This window comes from Leptodactylus fuscus, chromosome 10, assembly GCF_031893055.1.
Source record: "Leptodactylus fuscus isolate aLepFus1 chromosome 10, aLepFus1.hap2, whole genome shotgun sequence".
Classification (NCBI taxonomy): Eukaryota; Metazoa; Chordata; class Amphibia; order Anura; family Leptodactylidae; genus Leptodactylus; species Leptodactylus fuscus.
The window spans coordinates 2,492,029-2,513,884 of NC_134274.1; the positions used below are offsets into that span (position 1 = coordinate 2,492,029).

The window sequence follows — 21,856 nt, forward strand, 5'->3', positions numbered from 1 at the left end:
CCCTCCTCACAGAGCCCCCTCCTCCCCCCTCACAGAGCCCCCCTCCTCCCCTCTCACAGAGCCCCCTCCTCCCCTCCTCACAGAGCCCCCTCCTCCCCTCTCACAGAGCCCCCTCCTCCCCTCTCACAGAGCCCCCTCCTCCCCTCTCACAGAGCCCCCTCCTCCCCCCTCACAGAGCCCCCTCCTCCCCCTCACAGAGCCCCCCTCCTCCCCTCTCACAGAGCCCCCTCCTCCCCTCTCACAGAGCCCCCTCCTCCCCCTCTCACAGAGCCCCCTCCTCCCCTCTCACAGAGCCCCCTCCTCCCCTCTCACAGAGCCCCCTCCTCCCCTCTCACAGAGCCCCCTCCTCCCCTCTCACAGAGCCCCCTCTCTCCCCTCTCACAGAGCCCCCTCTTCTCCCCTCAGTGCAGTGGATCAGGGTGTCCTGCACTCAGACTCCGGGCAGCCTGCCCTCACTCATCATGGCCGCCCCTGTAGGCGGGGCACAGTCTGATGACATCATCGCGCCAGCTGAGGCTGCTGGAGAGAGGCTGCCCCGGGGTGCAGTGCTGGCTGCGGAGCCGGAGAGAGGTGAGTGCTGGAGATGGAGGTCACGTGGGTTATTAGACTGTTACATTGTATCCTCCGCTCCATCAGAGATTCTATAGACTGTGCCGCACTGTCTGCCCTCTGAGCCCTGTACATGTGCTTGGCTGACAACCCTCTGCACATGGAAGCCGGTATATACTGTATCCTCTGCTCTATACAATCTGTAATCTGCAAGGTAACTTCATCTCCTCATCCTGTATACAGGCATTTATCTCATTCTACAGGATTGTATCCTCTGCTGTACATGTGCTGTATACCTCTATATACTATATACATTGTATACTGTACATGTGCTATATTTCTAACAGCCTTGTACCTATATATCCTATATGCATTGTATCCTCTGTATACTATACATGTGCTATATACCTGAATGTTATATACATTGTATACTGTAAATGTGCTATATACCCGACTCACAGCCTTGTATCCATATATGCTGTATACATTGTATACTATACATGTGCTATATGCCTGACTCACAGCCTTGTACCTATATATACATTATATTCTCTCCTGTATATTGTATATGTGCCTGACTGACAGCCATGTACCCATATATGTTGTATACATTGCATCCTCTGTTGTATACTGTATCTTTACTATATGTCTGATTGGCAGCTTTGCAGCCTTATATGTGATATACATTGTATACTGTACATGTGGTATATGCCTAACAACAGCCTTGTACCTATATACACCATATACATTGTATACTGTACCTTTGCTATATCCCTGCCTGCCATTCCTCTAGTACTGTATATATGTATATGTATATATTATATCTTTCTGACAACTCTGTAACAATGTATGTAGTCTATATTGTGCTGGTCTGACAGCCTTGTACCCATATAGGTGATATACATTGCATCCTCTGCCTTGTACGGTGGTTGTGCTATATGTCTGCCTGACAGCCCCCTACCCATGTATGCAGTATAGGTGATCTATCCTCTGCAGATCCCCCTCCCCATCCCTCCTACATGAGCGGCTCTTACTGGCACGTTGCATCATCTGCTGGAGACTTCACATGTAGAATACATAGATGAAGATTTAGCACATTGTACATGTATGACAGCCGTGTACTCCTGAATATAGTATATACTGTCCTGTCTGACAACTCTGCACCCATGTATATACTGCCCTGTCTGACAACACTGCACCCATCAATATACTGCCCTGTCTGACAACACTGCACCCATGTATATACTGCCCTGTCTGACAACTCTGCACCCATCAATATACTGTCCTGTCTGACAACTCTGCACCCATGTATATACTGCCCTGTCTGACAACACTGCACCCATCAATATACTGTCCTGTCTGACAACTCTGCACCCATGTATATACTGCCCTGTCTGACAACACTGCACCCATCAATATACTGCCCTGTCTGACAACACTGCACCCATGTATATACTGCCCTGTCTGACAACTCTGCACCCATCAATATACTGCCCTGTCTGGTAAGCCTGTACCCATGTATATACTGCCCTGTCTGGTAAGCCTGTACCCATGTATATACTGTCCTGTCTGACAAGCCTTGTACCCATGGATATAGTATACGCTGTGCTGTCAGACAATCCTGTATCTGTGCATATATTATATACTATACTTCCTGACAACCCTGTGCTGTCCATGTTGTATACATTATCTGGTGTGAGAACTCTGAGCCCGTGTATATAGTCTTGTTCTGTCTGACAACCCTATAGCCATGCATATACTCTGTCCTGCCTGACAACTCTGTGCCCATGTATATAGTATTCATTGTCCTGTTAGATCCTGCAGGATAGGCTCTCCCCTTCCCCCGGCACAGTATATACATCACATATGTATTTATAGCTGTGGTAAGCCCCCGTGCCTGCGCCCCCTCCTCATCTGTGACCTTGGAGTGTCAGTCCCGTCTCTAGCGCCTCTCCAGGGCTCCTCGCACAAGTTCCGTCTCTTCTAGGTCTTACCTTGCTCATGAATATTTGCAGATCATCCCTGCGAGTTATCCTGCCGAGTCCTCAGCCCTGATGTTGGTGTCACTTGCGTTGTGTTTGGCGACTGATGACGTCATCAGCGCGGTCTTGTCCTTGCCTTTGGCTTTGTTGAGATTGTCAGTGACTTTCTGAAGTGTTGTCGTATTGTATGTGTTATTATTTCTTATTGCATGTATCTGTATCGCGGAGGTCTCGCTGTTCTCACTTTCTCTTTCTCACGGGTCCCTTGTTTTGTCTCTGTCTTGTAATCCGTCTCCAGGTGGCGAAGCTGCAGTGACCGCGGCGGAGGCTTCATCCTCAGTGACATGGAGGAGGCTGGATATTCCCTGGGAATGGCTGACATATCGTATCTGCCCAGCGTGGTGGACTATACACGGGGAAGGCTGAAGAACTGCGCCGAAGAATGGGTGAGTGACGGCGGCGCCCCATCTACTACGCCTGCCAAAACTTTGTGGTTGGAGAATGGACGTAAATCTAAATCGCTCGGGCATCGTAACGCCATTCGTGTCAGACATCGAAGCTCTCACAGGACCCGTATAAGGGCATGAGGACGGTGTCTTCTGATTGGTTGTCACGTCTTGCGCCATAGTTAAAGGTTTGTCTCCAAGTGATAAATAATGGGATATATACAGATTGTGTAGTGTATGCCCTTCTATTCAGAAGTTGTCAGGTTGTCAGTGATGTAATATACAGGTCGTAGCTCCCCTATATCCCGTAGGGTCACACTGGGGCCGGGACAGTGCTGCCCTGACTTCCTTTGCGTTTTCTGGCTGATGTAACATAGCCTGCTGCATTATTTATTGGTAGTCGGCGCTATAATACACAGGTTGTCAGATAGTCTGGGCTCCCCTATATGCTGTAGGGTCAGGGTCACACTGGCCTCGGCTTCTTTTGCTTTTCCTGGCTAGAATGGCGTATCCTGCAGCGCGATATTTGTGGTCGAGTCCCCGTTACAAGTCAGAGGGATCTGTTCGGACGCCATGTTTGGGCAGTTCTAAGTTTTGTGCTGTGCGTGCTCGCCATGGCATGGACAACGTACCATAATATGTCATATTTCTCCTGTGCACAATGGTGTATAGCCCTACACTGCACCCCAGTCACATATAAGACTATCCATCAGTGCTGAAGGGGGCGCTACTAATGGGCCACACTTTATGGATATTGTATTTGCTCACAGTATGGCGGTATTTATGAGACTGTTGAGTACGTTTTTAGGACTAAGCATATTAATCCGTATAGTAAGATATGGCGGTGTGTGGGATTTTCCGGCAGGTGTTGCTGGGTACAGTAGTGCGCCCTCTGATGGGGTGAGCGGACGTGTAATGATACTTTATGTGACATCCCCAGAGCTGAGCTCCTGCCTAGGTGTGACAGATCAGCCGCTCCTCCTATAACACCGCCACATGCTATCATTTACACTCGCTGCCTTTTTATTAGCGCAGGACAATTACAGATCTTACAGAACTGGAGGCGGAAAAATAAACACGTTGTAGTGTCAGAGCAATCCTCTTATGTGTGCCGAGAAATGTACAAAACCCCTACAAGCCGCACCAGGATCAGGGATTTAGTATAGCCCCGGGATAAACCGCAACAGACGTGTGTGTGAACCATGGAGTGTGGAATACTGCCATATAGTGCTTATGATAATCCCTACATAACAACAGTATTACCGCCATATAGTGCTTATGATTATACCTACATAACAGTGATGCTGCCATATAGTGCTTACTATAATGCTTCCATACATAATACTGCCATACAGTATTTAATAATATCACCATACAATACATAAAAGAATACCTACATACAAACAATAACACTGCCATACAGTGCTTACTATAATGCTTCCATACTTCATTATACCGCCATACAGTGCTTACAGTAATGCCTCAATACTTAGTAATATTGCCATGCCCAAATAATACCTCCATACTTGGCACCAATAATACTGCTATACAGTGCCCCCATAATACTGTCATGCTTAGAGGCAATGATACTGCTATAAATGCCTGGATAATATTATCATACAGTGCCCAAAAAATACTGCCGCCATTGGTGATAATAATACTAATATATAATGTAATTAAAGGATACATAATTGCCAAATTAATTAATACCGCTGTATAGTGCGCACATAATACAGCCACGCAGTGCTAATATAGTAGCTGATGGAGCCCAGATTGTGCCTTCATTAGAACTACAATAATACCGCCATACTGTGCTACTGTAATAGACCTACATAACTCATATATGGTTGTTTCTGTTCTGTCATCGGCCCATATGTCGTGTCATCCTCTGGATGTGCTGACAGTCCTCTGTGCTCCTGTGGGAAGTGAAGGATGATTTTCCATTACTGGCACAGCGGTGGTTTTACTGACAATAGGTTGTCAGGGGAGCGGGACTCGTCACTGCCAAGATTTCGGGGCGATTGGCTGGGGATCTGGTGCACGGCCTTAGGCTGATGAAGACAACGCTGATGGTGATTTCTTAGAGTTGTAAATGACAAAGATGTTTTCATGTTCTAAATTTAGACTTAGAGGTTTTCCTGTTTATTTTACCCCCCGGGGGCTCCAAGCGCTGCTAAACAAGGGGGCGCCGTGTACCCCGACTCCAGGAGAGGTGCTGAGAGCCGGAATCTGTATAAGACAGTGTGATATCTAGTATTAGTATATAACATACCGTATATATACCGTAGTAATAAGATGTGATATCATGTATATAATGTGATACATAGTTATACGGTGTGTGTGTATATATATATATATATATATATATATATATATATACATATATATATATATATATATAGTAATGTAATGTGATATATAGTATATGAGCTGTGATATCCTGTATATAGTAATATGTATAATGTATAATATCAGACACTATATACTCTCATCGGGCTTGGCTCCTCTTCTTTCAGGGCGATCGCGTCTCCAGCCCGGCCGCCTTTACATCTTCTACACTGAGGTGGAAGGAGACTCTGCTGAGCCGGAAGCGGCCATTTGTGGGCAGATGCTGCTACGTGTGCACTCCGCAGAGCCGGGTAAGAGGTTTACCACAGATTGGAGGAGAGGAGATCGGGGTCAGCGCAGGAGGCGGCAGATATTACTATGGGCTCCACCTAATAACACAGCATCGGCTATGACATCATTCTTCTTAAAGGGGAACGCCACCTGGAATGGAAATAATGGGGCTGGCTGGAATCCACCAAAAATCTTCTGTTTCCGTTTTATCTGTGACACTGTGAATATAGCGAGGAACTCTAACCCCCAGCATGGAAAGGGTTAACTGTGGAAGATACTAAGTGACCAAATGTGCAGAGTTCTGTATAGTCCGTGTATAGTCAGGATCTGAGGTTATTACTGCACTATATGACGGTGATGACATTGTATCTAGATGTGTAACTATTGCCTGTCCAGGTCCGCTCTGATACTCCTTGTATATCTCTTCTATATACTCTCCAGTAATGTCTCCTCCTCTCTTCCAGGATCAATACTATAATCCCAGCATCCCCTCTCTGGGGCTCCGCAATGTTATCTACATCAATGAGACTCACACTCGGTACGTTCCTTTGTTTCCAGTGACTTCTTACTTGGCTCTGACAATAATCCTCCTGCGATTTGTTATAATGTGCTGAAGCTGCGGAGTCTCTGGTATCGGCTTATATAGGTGTATACTGTATAGTAGGTGCGGGGACGGGGGATGGTCACAGTTATGGCTAATCCTCAGGACGACGGATCTTCTATGGGATTTCTGAAGACGTCTGAGTGTAAACATATACGTTACATAGGACTGAGAGGATCGGTCAGTACGTGAGCTGTATACAGTATATATATCACACAGGATCAGTCAGTACATTCCCTATAGACAGTATATATATATCACACAGGATCGGTCAGTACGTGAGCTGTATACAGTATATATATATCACACAGGATCAGTCAGTACATTCACTATAGACAGTATATATATATCACACAGGATCGGTCAGTACATTCCCTATAGACAGTATATATATATCACACAGGATCGGTCAGTACATTCCCTATAGACAGTATATATATATCACACAGGATCGGTCAGTACATTCACTATATACAGTATATATATCACACAGGATCGGTCAGTACATTCACTATATACAGAATATATATCACACAGGATCAGTCAGTACATGAGCTGTATACAGTATATATATCACACAGGATCAGTCAGTACAGTATATATATATATGTATTTCGCTTAGTCTATGGTGTAGACTTTTCATTCTTCTCGGCCACTTCTGTACGTTCAGGCCTTTGCTGTGTAACTGTCTCCGGATGATATTATCGGGTTTCATCAGTCGCCGCTCGCTCGCTCGCACGTATAGACGGTGACGTTCTCTGCAAATATTGACCCACTGTGTAAAGTGAACGTTACAGAGTTAATATTGACAGTATTTTGTATCTTCTTGTGACATTTAGTAACATTACTGATCTGATACGGAAACGGCGACTTTATAGAAAAAGGAAGAAGCCGAGGGCCCCGGGGCCCCTGTAACGTCTCCTCCTGTCCTGTGTAAATAAAGCTTGGCCATTGTATAACACGTCCTGCAGCTTTTCCAGTTTCTGCCCTTTTGCAGCTTGCTGTCAGTGAGTGGCAGTATTCGTTGTTCCTCTGATGGGTTTGTTACATTGTGTCAGTGCAGGTCTGAGCTATCGGGGGGAGAATTATTTTTCTGTGTTGTTACCTTACTGAGACCCCCCCCCCCCCAGACTGAAACACTGAAACAACCCGTCAGCTGTGTGGTCAGGACTAGACTGAAGTGGATTTTGAGTTTTTAGATGCAAACAATAATATTTGTGTTCCGAGATCTACAGAAGTGCTGCCTATAGTATATAGTGTCACCGCCATACACACTGCCTGGACCCGCTCTAGTGTAACACAGGGGATGTCACATTGTGAGTTACCCAAGGGCCCCGTAGAGCAAGAGCACCAGGAGAAGGCGAACGGAATGTGAACTACGTGGCAGTATTATGTAGACTCTAGGCTGCGCTGGCAGTATTATTTTTGCACTGTAGTAGTGGCAGTAGTATTTTCTATGTGGCAGTATTAAATGATCTATATATGGCAGTAATATTATTACATGGTGATATTATATGGATTCTATACAGCTGTAGTATTTTAACACTATATGGTGGTATTATATGGACTGGGTGTGGCAGTAATATTTTGGCACTACTTGGTGGTACTGTATGGACTATATACGGCTGTAATATCTTGCCATTATTTGGTGGTATGGGCTATATCTGGCTGTAATGTTTTTTTTTTACCCTATGATGGTATTGTATGGACTGTATATGGCTGTAATATTTCAGCACTATATGGTGGTATTGTATGGACTGTGTATGGCTGTAATATTTCAGCACTATGGTGGTATTATATGGACCGTATGTGGCTGTAATATTTTATTACCATGTGGTGGTATTGTATGGACTGTATATGGCTGTAATATTTCAGCACTATATGGTGGTATTATATGGACCGTATGTGGCTGTAATATTTTATTACCATGTGGTGGTATTGTATGGACTGTGTATGGCTGTAATATTTCAGCACTATATGGTGGTATTGTATGGACTGTATATGGCTGTAATATTTCAGCACTATATGGTGGTATTATATGGACCGTATGTGGCTGTAATATTTTATTACCATGTGGTGGTATTGTATGGACTGTATATGGCTGTAATATTTCAGCACTATATGGTGGTATTGTATGGACTATATACGGCTGTAATATTTCAGCACTATATGGTGGTATTATATGGACCGTATGTGGCTGTAATATTTTATTACCATGTGGTGGTATTGTATGGACTGTATATGGCTGTAATATTTCAGCACTATATGGTGGTATTGTATGGACTATATACGGCTGTAATATTTCAGCACTATATGGTGGTATTATATGGACCGTATGTGGCTGTAATATTTTATTACCATGTGGTGGTATTGTATGGACTGTATATGGCTGTAATATTTCAGCACTATATGGTGGTATTCAGTAGGCTATCATCATGAGCACAATCTTTCTATGATGGGAAGTCGAGGGCCTTGCTGTTCTATAAACCTCGCCCTTCTGTATAGGAGAGAGATAAGGTGTGAGCACTACGTGCCGGTCGCCGCCTGGTGTGGCAGGTTTATTCATTTACACAAGGCCGACCTGACCTGTTACATGTATACTATATGAGAAACCGCCCTGAGTGGGGTCCAGAACGTCCAGTGGGGTTACGGGTTTTAGCGCGTTCAGTCCTCGCCATTCAGTCATGGTGAGTTGTTGGATTTTTTGTAAAGAAAAAAATTTCCGAAATGTCTCAGTAGTATCGTCACATGATCCGTGGCGGTGTCTGATCTTATCGCGGCCCTGGCACTGCCAACCCTCTGTAGGGCGTCTGAAGAGGTCAAGGGCCAGACTACCCCATAAATGCCCTATAATCCGGCACGTCCGATTAGGAGACTGTTCACACTGATGCAGATTATTGGGATTTCATCATTTGATTCGAAGTCTTGCAAATTTCATCATACAATTGTTTTCGTTGTGCGCCTCTCTGGGCCGTCCAGTCGGTGCGCGCGGTCCGGGGGGCGTTCTGTGTTTTGATCCTGGCTCTGACCTCACGTGTCGCCCTGTTTTCTTCCGCAGGCACCGCGGCTGGCTGGCTCGTCGCCTCTGTTATGTCCTGTTTGTCCAGGAGCGCGATGTCAACAAGAGCATGTTCTGCAGCAACATGGCAGAGACGGTGCTGAACCAGAGCAGGTGAGGACAGGGGGGCGATGGGTTAATGGGTAACCAGGGTGAGGTGACCCCATGTTTGCAGAGTGGTTAGAAATACAATGTGTCCAGATGGTGCAATCGATGAAGATTCTCCTCCTGTGGTCCGGACTCCAGGACCTGTATCATCCAGGTCTCCAGACACGTGCAGGGACTACATCACACCTTCTGCAGATCTGCAGATTATTGCAACAAAATGTGTCAATGTCTGGAACATTCTTAGCCTCTTCTTGACTGTGCATTGTATATAGACATCTGATCAGCGGCTGCGTATCTCTGCAGGGATGTCCCTGTACAATGTAGTGATGTGTTGAAAGTCGTCCTGGGTGTTGTATCCAGTGCTGCCTCCTAGTCCTGGGTGTTGTATCTAGTGCTGCCTCCTAGTCCTGGGTGTTGTATCTAGTGCTGCCTCCTAGTCCTGGGAATTGTATCTAGTGCTGCCTCCTAGTCCTGGGTATTGTATCTAGTGCTGCCTCCTAGTCCTGGGTGTTGTATCCAGTGCTGCCTCCTAGTCCTGGGTATTGTATCTAGTGCTGCCTCCTAGTCCCGGGTGTTGTATCTAGTGCTGTCCCCTAGTCCTGGGTGTTGTATCTAGTGCTGTCCCCTAGTCCTGGGTGTTGTATCTAGTGCTGTCCCCTAGTCCTGGGTGTTGTATCTAGTGCTGCCTCCTAGTCCTGGGAATTGTATCTAGTGCTGCCTCCTAGTCCTGGGTGTTGTATCTAGTGCTGCCTCCTAGTCCTGGGTGTTGTATCTAGTGCTGCCTCCTAGTCCTGGGTATTGTATCTAGTGCTGCCTCCTAGTCCTGGGTGTTGTATCTAGTGCTGCCCCCTAGTCCTGGGTGTTGTATCTAGTGCTGCCTCCTAGTCCTGGGTGCTGTATCTAGTGCTGTCCCCTAGTCCTGGGTGTTGTATCTAGTGCTTCCTCCTAGTCCCGGGTATTGTATCTAGTGCTGCCTCCTAGTCTTGGGTGTTGTATCTAGTGCTGCCTCCTAGTCCTGGGTATTGTATCTAGTGCTGCCTCCTAGTCCTGGGTGTTGTATCTAGTGCTGCCTCCTAGTCCTGGGTATTGTATCTAGTGCTGCCTCCTAGTCCTGGGTGTTGTATCTAGTGCTGCCCCCTAGTCCTGGGTATTGTATCTAGTGCTTCCTCCTAGTCCCGGGTGTTGTATCTAGTGCTTCCTCCTAGTCCCGGGTGTTGTATCTAGTGCTTCCTCCTAGTCCCGCGTGTTGTATCTAGTGCTGCCCCCTAGTCCTGGGTGTTGTATCTAGTGCTTCCTCCTAGTCCCGCGTGTTGTATCTAGTGCTGTCCCCTAGTCCTGGGTGTTGTATCTAGTGCTTCCTCCTAGTCCCGGGTATTGTATCTAGTGCTGCCTCCTAGTCCTGGGTGTTGTATCTAGTGCTGCCTCCTAGTCCTGGGTGTTGTATCTAGTGCTGCCTCCTAGTCCTGGGTATTGTATCTAGTGCTGCCTCCTAGTCCTGGGTGTTGTATCTAGTGCTGTCCCCTAGTCCTGGGTGTTGTATCTAGTGCTTCCTCCTAGTCCCGGGTATTGTATCTAGTGCTGCCTCCTAGTCCTGGGTGTTGTATCTAGTGCTGCCCCCTAGTCCTGGGTGTTGTATCTAGTGCTTCCTCCTAGTCCCGGGTGTTGTATCTAGTGCTTCCTCCTAGTCCCGGGTGTTGTATCTAGTGCTTCCTCCTAGTCCCGCGTGTTGTATCTAGTGCTGCCCCCTAGTCCTGGGTGTTGTATCTAGTGCTTCCTCCTAGTCCCGGGTATTGTATCTAGTGCTGCCTCCTAGTCCTGGGTGTTGTATCTAGTGCTGCCCCCTAGTCCTGGGTGTTGTATCTAGTGCTGCCTCCTAGTCCTGGGTGTTGTATCTAGTGCTGCCTCCTAGTCCTGGGTGTTGTATCCAGTGCTGTCACCTAGTCCTGGGTGTTGTATCTAGTGCTGCCCCCTAGTCCCGGTTGTTGTATCTAGTGCTGCCCCCTAGTCCCGTGTGTTGTCTAGTGCTGTCCCCTAGTCCCGTGTGTTGTATCCAGTGCTGCCTCCTAGTCCTGGGTATTGTATCCAGTGCTGCCCCCTAGTCCCGGGTGTTGTATCCAGTGCTGCCGCCTAGTCCTGGGTGTTGTATCTAGTGCTGTCGCCTAGTCCTGGGTGTTGTATCTAGTGCTGCCCCCTAGTCCCGGTTGTTGTATCTAGTGCTGTCCCCTAGTCCCGTGTGTTGTATCCAGTGCTGCCCCCTAGTCCCGTGTGTTGTATCCAGTGCTGCCTCCTAGTCCTGGGTATTGTATCCAGTGCTGCCCCCTAGTCCCGGGTGTTGTATCCAGTGCTTCCCCCTAGTCCCGGGTGTTGTATCCAGTGCTGCCCCCTAGTCCCGTGTGTTGTATCCAGTGCTGCCTCCTAGTCCTGGGTATTGTATCCAGTGCTGCCCCCTAGTCCCGGGTGTTGTATCCAGTGCTTCCCCCTAGTCCCGGGTGTTGTATCCAGTGCTGCCTCCTAGTCCAGGGTGTTTTGTTTAGTGCTGCCCCCTAGTCCCGGGTGTTGTATCTAGTGCTGCCCCCTAGTCCCGGGTGTTTTGTCTAGTGCTGCCCCCTAGTCCTGGGCTCAGCTATGAACACTTCTTGGGTGCAGTCTTGTTACTCTTGCGCCCCCCTCTGTGTCGTGTCCATTGGACGCCATTACATCCTTTATCTCCTCCTCACTTTTAGTTCTTGTGATTTTTCAGGGTATTAAAAGCCATTGAAGAAGTTGCCGCTGAGAATAATCCGACCGGAACCGCGGACGCCAAGACTACCGGCAAAGTGAAGAGAAAAGCCAAGAAGATCCTGCAGGAAATGGTGGCCAGTATATCACCAGCGATGATCAGGTAGGGCCGGAGTCCTGTGATGTGTTATACTCCAGTCACATCCAAAGCTGCTGCTGTAACTATTGGCTGGTAGACTCCAGTATAACGTAGTAGTAAGTCCTACATCTCTGACCCTGCACTGCAGCTTATCTGGTATCTATCTGGATTTATAGGGCCGTGTTCTCGCTCTGGATTTATAAGGCCATGTTCTCGCTCTGGATTTATAGGGCCGTGTTCTCAGTCTGGATTTGTAGGGCCGTGTTCTCGCTCTGGATTTATAGGGCCGTGTTCTCGCTCTGGATTTATAGGGCCGTGTTCTCGCTCTGGATTTATAGGGCCGTGTTCTCGCTCTGGATTTATAAGGCCGTGTTCTCGCTCTGGATTTATAAGGCCGTGTTCTCGCTCTGGATTTATAGGGCCGTGTTCTCGCTCTGGATTTATAGGGCCGTGTTCTCGCTCTGGATTTATAAGGCCGTGTTCTCAGTCTGGATTTGTAGGGCCGTGTTCTCGCTCTGGATTTATAGGGCCGTGTTCTCGCTCTGGATTTATAGGGCCGTGTTCTCGCTCTGGATTTATAAGGCCGTGTTCTCAGTCTGGATTTGTAGGGCCGTGTTCTCGCTCTGGATTTATAGGGCCGTGTTCTCGCTCTGGATTTATAGGGCCGTGTTCTCGCTCTGGATTTATAGGGCCGTGTTCTCGCTCTGGATTTATAGGGCCGTGTTCTCGCTCTGGATTTATAGGGCCGTGTTCTCGCTCTGGATTTATAGGGCCGTGTTCTCGCTCTGGATTTATAGGGCCGTGTTCTCGCTCTGGATTTATAGGGCCGTGTTCTCGCTCTGGATTTATAGGGCCGTGTTCTCGCTCTGGATTTATAGGGCCGTGTTCTCGCTCTGGATTTATAGGGCCGTGTTCTCGCTCTGGATTTATAGGGCCGTGTTCTCGCTCTGCAGTATTTGTAATGGATTCCATCAGGGGAAATGTAGCATAGTAAGGAATGGAAAAACAAAACAAAACCCTGGACTGTTGGGAGATTTGTCCTGTCCCATCTGAGCAGATCTGCGGGTTCTTGGTTTTCTCTGGTTGGTTCTGTTGCTTTTATTGATGAAAATGGGCCAAAGCAAATCTTCTGGAAAGGAGGTTATTTATGAAATGTTTCTGGAAGGAAAATACCGAGGGAGCCTTCACACGGAGTAAATGCGCGTGTAAAAATAAGACTCCCATTGACTTCAATGACATTTTACAGGCGTATTTTAACACGCGTATTTTGCAAAAATACACGTGCATTTACTCCGTGTGAAGGCTCCCTGAAAGATGTCAGTGTGTATTGTATATAGTGTATAATGTATAGTGTGTGTATTGTATATAGTGTATAGGGTGTTTAGTATATAGTGTGTGTATTGTGATCCTTCACCAGACGGCCGCAGTCCTCGCCTTCTCTCTGACATGTTTGGCCGTGTTCACAAACTTCCCTGATCTGCAGATTGAGGCCCCATCTGAGAGTCGTCATCACCATCCCCAGATCTCGCCTTAGACATCAGATTTCTCTCCTCCACCTTATTCTGTTTCACTGTAAAATTTAATCTGCAGCTTCCTCCCCCTCCTCTCCCACCTTTCCCACTTCTTTCCTTCCTCCTCTCCCCTTCTCCTCCTTCCTGTATTTTTGTGACCTTCAATATGTCGCACATCTTTATATAGTATCCTTCCATCTTTCCCCTTCTCCTCTCCTCATTTCTTTCCTCCTCTTCCTCTCCTCTTCTCTCCTCTCTTCCCTTCCTCCTCTCCTCATACATCGGTGACTTCCAGCCCGTTGCACATCTTATATATTCTTCTCTCTCCTCTCCTTCTCCTCTTCTCTCCTCTCTTCCCTTCCTCCTCTCCTCTCCTCTCCTCTCCTCTCCTCTCCTCGTACATCTTTGACCTCCAGCCCGTTGCACATCTTATATATTCTTCTCTCTCCTCTCCCTCTCCTCTTCTCTCCTCTCTTCCTTTCTTCCTCTCCTCTCCTCGTACATTGGGGACCTCCAGCCCGTTGCACATCTTATATATTCTTCTCTCTCCTCTTCCTCTCCTTTCCTCTCCTCGTACATCGGGGACCTCCAGCCCATTGCACATCTTATATGTTCTTCTTCTCTCCTCTATTCCTTTCCTCCTCTCCTCGTACATCGGGGACCTCCAGCCCGTTGCACATCTTGTATATTCTTCTCTCTCCTCTATTCCTTTCCTCCTCTCCTCGTACATCGGGGACCTCCAGCCCGTTGCACATCTTATATATTCTTCTCTCTCCTCTTCCTCTCCTTTCCTCTCCTCGTACATCAGGGACCTCCAGCCCATTGCACATCTTATATGTTCTTCTTCTCTCCTCTATTCCTTTCCTCCTCTCCTCGTACATCGGTGACTTCCAGCCCGTTGCACATCTTATATATTCTTCTCTTCTCTCTTCCTCTCCTCGTACATCGGGGAACTCCAGCCCGTTGCACATCTTATATGTTCTTCCTCTTCTCTGCAGACTGACGGGTTGGGTTCTCCTGAAACTCTTCAATGGATTCTTCTGGAACATTCAGATCCACAAGGGTCAGATGGAGATGGTGAAGAAAGCGGCCAGTGAGGTTTGTGTAGTTGTAGTCACCCCTGTCCTGTGGATCATGATGTGGTGACGGTTTCTGCACTGTGCACATTGGGCAGTTTTTGGTGCAGCAGTTACTCCGGCGCCATCGATGTGTCCACTGACCGTTCTCGCTCCACCTGTCTGAACAGAGGCAGAGGTCGCTCCAGTGACCCCGATGTGTCTTGTTTGACCCCACATGTCCGCCCCAGTCATGTGACTGACCCAGAATCCTCTGCTCTTCTCTCCCTGCAGATGAAGGCTCCTCTCATCTTCCTCCCCGTTCACAAGTCTCACATCGATTACCTGCTGCTCACCTTCGTCTTGTTCTGCCATAACATTAAGGCCCCGCACATCGCGGCTGGGAACAACCTCAACATCCCAATCTTCAGGTTAGTACAGGAGTCGCTGTATGAACAGCGCTCTATTGTATCTGTGCTGTGTGTCAGTCTTTACTGTTCTGTCATTCTATTCATAACTTGGCTGTAGTCTCTTCCCCCATAGAGGGGTGCTGCAGTGCTGGGACTTGTGGTGGAGTCAGGATGCTTAGAACGGAGGTCAATGTCCTTGTCTAAAAATATAAAGTGACCTCCCTCATTTGGCCGTTCCCCGGGTACTACAACCCCCAGCAGACCCTCTCCCCCTGACCATTCTGCTTCTTACTCCACAGCACATTGATCCACTTGCTGGGCGGATTCTTCATCCGGCGGAGATTGGACGAGACCCCGGATGGAAAGAAGGACGTTCTGTACCGATCCCTGCTGCACGGGGTACGGCCGGGTCATGTGACCTTTATTACGCAACGAGATATTAATAGTCTGATTACACAGCAGCTACTAAAATAACCAGACTGCATGGGCTTAGATACGCCTGTGAGGCACCACACATGGTAGGCTTAGATACACAGCTCAGCAGTCAATATCACACAGGATAGGATTAGATACATCGGTTGAGCAGTCAGTATCACACAGGATAGGCTTATATACACAGCTCAGCAGTCAGTATCACACAGGATAGGCTTATATACACAGCTCAGCAGTCAGTATCACACAGGATAGGCTTAGATACATCGGTTGAGCAGTCAGTATCACACAGGATAGGCTTAGATACATCGGTTGAGCAGTCAGTATCACACAGGATAGGCTTAGATACATCGGTTGAGCAGTCAGTATCACACGTTAGGCTTAGATACGTCGGTTGAGCAGTCAGTATCACACAGGATAGGCTTAGATACACAGCTCAGCAGTCAGTATCACACATGATAGGCTTAGATACACAGCTCAGCAGTCACCATTACACATGATAGGTTTAGATACACAGCTCAGCAGTCAGTATCACACAGGATAGGCTTAGATACATCGGTTGAGCAGTCAGTATCACACATGTTAGGCTTAGATACGTCGGTTGAGCAGTCAGTATCACACAGGATAGGCTTAGATACACAGCTCAGCAGTCAGTATCACACATGATAGGTTTAGATACACAGCTCAGCAGTCAGTATCACACAGGATAGGCTTAGATACATCGGTTGAGCGTCAGTATCACATGATAGGCTTAGATACATCAGTTGAGCAGTCAGTATCACACACAATGGCCGCAGAGTTCTTTTCCACGTCTCCATTCCTCAGTGATGTTGCGGCGCCCCCTGGTGGTGACTTCCTATTGTACTTCCTTACTTACCCCTGCGGTTGCGCCGGATCCACCAGTTAACCCTTCATTGTCTGTGTCCTCCAGTACATTGAGCAGCTCCTCTGCCGCCATCAGTTCCTGGAGATCTTCCTGGAGGGGACGCGCTCTCGCAGCGGGAAGACGTCTTGCGGCCGGGCGGGGCTGCTCTCGGTGGTTGTGGACACGCTGTGCTGCAGTTCCGTCCCCGACGTCCTCATTATTCCGGTGGGAATCTCGTACGATCGCATCATAGAAGGACATTATAACAGTGAGCAGCTGGTGAGTGGCGCGGCGGTGGCGTGTGGTCCGGGGTCAGACATGGCCGCTCGGGGTCCAGTCACTGACCACAACCTCTCCTCATGTCCTAGGGGAAGCCCAAGAAGGACGAGAGCCTGTGGGGCATCGCCAGGGGCGTCTTCAGGATGCTGAGGAAGAACTACGGCTGCGTCCGCATGGACTTCGCACAGCCCTTCTCTCTTAAAGTAAGTGAACCCTCATTGTGAAGATGTCAGACCTTCTCGTGTCTGATTCTGGGAAAGCTGGGTGACAATCAGCATAACTGCTATGACCTCCCCACACAGCTTTCTCAGGGCTAGAGAGTCTGGGAAAGCTGGGTGACGACTCCGTGAACGCAATTCTGGCCGCCATCTTGGCTGTCACTTTGCTTTCCTAATATTGCTGATACTATTAGTTCTTCCCAATCTGTGGCAATGTCTTTACAGGAATATCTGGAGAGTCAGCGACAGAAGCCGAGCCCGGCCCCCGTGTGCCTGGAGCAAGCGCTGCTGCCGGCCATCCTCTCCTCCAGGTGAGCCCCATGTAACCTCCATAGTCTGTCACACAGCTGAGGGGTTGTTACTATTGTATCCTGTCTGAACAGCTCCGACTACAGATTGATACATTTTATCTGCGCTGAAACATTGTAACATTGTATCAGAGCAGAGAGTACGGAGGACGGAGTGCAGGGTCACAGCTGAGGGTTCGGTACACTTGTATCCAGTCTAGACAATCCTGTGAATGGTATGAACTCCGACTGACACATTGTAACGAGGGCTGGAGAGAGACTTTATCTTCTAAAGACTGGATGGCAGCGGAGCAAGAGATTCCTTATAGTGTGACTTACTTTATATTCACTTCTAGACCGACTGATGCTGTGACCGAGAGCGTGGTCAGCGCCACCCCCGACCTGAGAGTGGACGGGCCCGTCAGGAGGCAAATCATCACCAACCTGGCCAATCACGTCCTGTTCAGTAAGTGGCGAGTAATATTACATGTATCCAGGAGGGGGCAGAACTGTACAGTCTACTGCTCTCTGTTATCAGCCATGTCAGGAGAGGAGAGGCCAACTGTAGGACAGAGGAATACAATCTATTACTATCTGTTATCAGCCATGTCAGGAGGGGAGAGGCCAACTGTAGGACAGGGGAATACAATCTATTACTATCTGTTATCAGCCATGTCAGGAGAGGCCGACTGTAGGACAGGAGAATACAATCTATTACTATCTGTTATCAGCCATGTCAGGAGAGGAGAGGCCGACTGTAGGACAGGGGAATACAATCTATTACTATCTGTTATCAGCCATGTCAGGAGAGGCCGACTGTAGGACAGGGGAATACAATCTATTACTATCTGTTATCAGCCATGTCAGGAGAGGAGAGGCCGACTGTAGGACAGGGGAATACAATCTATTACTATCTGTTATCAGCCATGTCAGGAGAGGAGAGGCCGACTGTAGGACAGGGGAATACAATCTATTACTATCTGTTATCAGCCATGTCAGGAGAGGCCGACTGTAGGACAGGAGAATACAATCTATTACTATCTGTTATCAGCCATGTCAGGGGAGGCCGACTGTAGGACAGGGGAATACAATCTATTACTATCTGTTATCAGTCATGTCAGGAGAGGAGAGGCCGACTGTAGGACAGGGGAATACAATCTATTACTATCTGTTATCAGCCATGTCAGGAGAGGAGAGGCCGACTGTAGGACAGGGGAATACAATCTATTACTATCTGTTATCAGCCATGGCAGGAGAGGAGAGGCCGACTGTAGGACAGGGGAATACAATCTATTACTATCTGTTATCAGCCATGTCAGGAGAGGCCGACTGTAGGACAGGAGAATACAATCTATTACTATCTGTTATCAGCCATGTCAGGAGAGGAGAGGCCGACTGTAGGACAGGGGAATACAATCTATTACTATCTGTTATCAGCCATGTCAGGAGAGGCCGACTGTAGGACAGGAGAATACAATCTATTACTATCTGTTATCAGCCATGTCAGGAGAGGAGAGGCCGACTGTAGGACAGGAGAATACAATCTATTACTATCTGTTATCAGCCATGTCAGGAGAGGAGAGGCCGACTGTAGGACAGAGGAATACAATCTATTACTATCTGTTATCAGCCATGTCAGGAGAGGAAAGGCCGACTGTAGGAAAGGAGAATACAATCTATTACTATCTGTTATCAGCCATGTCAGGAGAGGAGAGGCCGACTGTAGGACAGGAGAATACAATCTATTACTATCTGTTATCAGCCATGTCAGGAGGGGAGAGGCCGACTATAGGACAGGGGAATACAATCTATTACTATCTGTTATCAGCCATGTCAGGAGAGGAGAGGCCGACTGTAGGACAGGAGAATACAATCTATTACTATCTGTTATCAGCCATGTCAGGAGAGGAGAGGCCGACTGTAGGACAGGAGAATACAATCTATTACTATCTGTTATCAGCCATGTTAGGAGAGGAGAGGCCGACTGTAGGACAGGAGAATACAATCTATTACTATCTGTTATCAGCCATGTCAGGAGGGGAGAGGCCGACTGTAGGACAGGGGAATACAATCTATTACTATCTGTTATCAGCCATGTCAGGAGAGGCCGACTGTAGGACAGGAGAATACAATCTATTACTATCTGTTATCAGCCATGTCAGGAGAGGAGAGGCCGACTGTAGAACAGGGGAATACAATCTATTACTATCTGTTATCAGCCATGTCAGGAGAGGAGAGGCCGACTGTAGTACAGGAGAATACAATCTATTACTATCTGTTATCAGCCATGTCAGGAGAGGAGAGGCCGACTGTAGGACAGGAGAATACAATCTATTACTATCTGTTATCAGCCATGTCAGGAGAGGAGAGGCCGACTGTAGGACAGAGGAATACAATCTATTACTATCTGTTATCAGCCATGTCAGGAGAGGAAAGGCCGACTGTAGGACAGGAGAATACAATCTATTACTATCTGTTATCAGCCATGTCAGGAGAGGAGAGGCCGACTGTAGGACAGGAGAATACAATCTATTACTATCTGTTATCAGCCATGTCAGGAGAGGAGAGGCCGACTGTAGGACAGGAGAATACAATCTATTACTATCTGTTATCAGCCATGTTAGGAGAGGAGAGGCCGACTGTAGGACAGGAGAATACAATCTATTACTATCTGTTATCAGCCATGTCAGGAGGGGAGAGGCCGACTGTAGGACAGGGGAATACAATCTATTACTAACTGTTATCAGCCATGTCAGGAGAGGCCGACTGTAGGACAGGGGAATACAATCTATTACTATCTGTTATCAGTCATGTCAGGAAAGGAGAGGCCGACTGTAGGACAGGGGAATACAATCTATTACTATCTGTTATCAGCCATGTCAGGAGAGGAGAGGCCGACTGTAGGACAGGGGAATACAATCTATTACTATCTGTTATCAGCCATGTCAGGAGAGGAGAGGCCGACTGTAGGACAGGGGAATACAATCTATTACTATCTGTTATCAGTCATGTCAGGAAAGGAGAGGCCGACTGTAGGACAGGGGAATACAATCTATTACTATCTGTTATCAGCCATGTCAGGAGAGGCCGACTGTAGGACAGGGGAATACAATCTATTACTATCTGTTATCAGTCATGTCAGGAAAGGAGAGGCCGACTGTAGGACAGGGGAATACAATCTATTACTATCTGTTATCAGCCATGTCAGGAGAGGCCGACTGTAGGACAGGGGAATACAATCTATTACTATCTGTTATCAGCCATGTCAGGAAAGGAGAGGCCGACTGTAGGACAGGGGAATACAATCTATTACTATCTGTTATCAGCCATGTCAGGAAAGGAGAGGCCGACTGTAGGAGAGGGGAATACAATCTATTACTATCTGTTATCAGCCATGTCAGGAGAGGAGAGGCCGACTGTAGGACAGGGGAATACAATCTATTACTATCTGTTATCAGCCATGTCAGGAGAGGAGAGGCCGACTGTAGGACAGGGGAATACAATCTATTACTATCTGTTATCAGCCATGTCAGGGGAGGCCGACTGTAGGACAGGGGAATACAATCTATTACTATCTGTTATCAGTCATGTCAGGAAAGGAGAGGCCGACTGTAGGACAGGGGAATACAATCTATTACTATCTGTTATCAGCCATGTCAGGAGGGGCCGACTGTAGGACAGGGGAATACAATCTATTACTATCTGTTATCAGTCATGTCAGGAAAGGAGAGGCCGACTGTAGGACAGGGGAATACAATCTATTACTATCTGTTATCAGCCATGTCAGGAAAGGAGAGGCCGACTGTAGGACAGGGGAATACAATCTATTACTATCTGTTATCAGCCATGTCAGGAGAGGAGAGGCCGACTGTAGGACAGGGGAATACAATCTATTACTATCTGTTATCAGTCATGTCAGGAAAGGAGAGGCCGACTGTAGGACAGGGGAATACAATCTATTACTATCTGTTATCAGCCATGTCAGGAGAGGAGAGGCCGACTGTAGGACAGGGGAATACAATCTATTACTATCTGTTATCAGTCATGTCAGGAAAGGAGAGGCCGACTGTAGGACAGGGGAATACAATCTATTACTATCTGTTATCAGCCATGTCAGGAGAGGAGAGGCCGACTGTAGAAAAGGGGAATACAATCTATTACTATCTGTTATCAGCCATGTCAGGAGAGGAGAGGCCGACTGTAGGACAGGAGAATACAATCTATTACTATCTGTTATCAGCCATGTCAGGAGAGGAGAGGCCGACTGTAGGACAGGGGAATACAATCTATTACTATCTGTTATCAGCCATGTCAGGGGAGGCCGACTGTAGGACAGGGGAATACAATCTATTACTATCTGTTATCAGCCATGTCAGGGGAGGCCGACTGTAGGACAGGGGAATACAATCTATTACTATCTGTTATCAGTCATGTCAGGAAAGGAGAGGCCGACTGTAGGACAGGGGAATACAATCTATTACTATCTGTTATCAGTCATGTCAGGAAAGGAGAGGCCGACTGTAGGACAGGGAATACAATCTATTACTATCTGTTATCAGTCATGTCAGGAAAGGAGAGG

General features: G+C 47.5%; 1 protein-coding gene across 1 annotated transcript in view; it reads left to right on the forward strand.

Annotated features, from left to right (window-relative positions):
- The first annotated feature begins 551 nt into the window (after window positions 1-551).
- GPAM (glycerol-3-phosphate acyltransferase, mitochondrial) overlaps window positions 552-21,856 on the forward strand; it is a 70,375-nt gene continuing 49,070 nt past the window's right edge. The window contains exons 1-13 of the mRNA XM_075258642.1: window positions 552-570; window positions 2,830-2,977; window positions 5,494-5,616; window positions 6,061-6,134; window positions 9,256-9,369; window positions 12,104-12,244; window positions 14,730-14,829; window positions 15,081-15,217; window positions 15,496-15,595; window positions 16,560-16,772; window positions 16,862-16,975; window positions 17,216-17,301; window positions 17,634-17,743. Coding sequence (XP_075114743.1) covers window positions 2,876-2,977; window positions 5,494-5,616; window positions 6,061-6,134; window positions 9,256-9,369; window positions 12,104-12,244; window positions 14,730-14,829; window positions 15,081-15,217; window positions 15,496-15,595; window positions 16,560-16,772; window positions 16,862-16,975; window positions 17,216-17,301; window positions 17,634-17,743 — 1,414 coding nt within the window. The 5' untranslated portion in view covers window positions 552-570; window positions 2,830-2,875. The remainder of the gene's footprint in view (window positions 571-2,829; window positions 2,978-5,493; window positions 5,617-6,060; window positions 6,135-9,255; window positions 9,370-12,103; window positions 12,245-14,729; window positions 14,830-15,080; window positions 15,218-15,495; window positions 15,596-16,559; window positions 16,773-16,861; window positions 16,976-17,215; window positions 17,302-17,633; window positions 17,744-21,856) is intronic.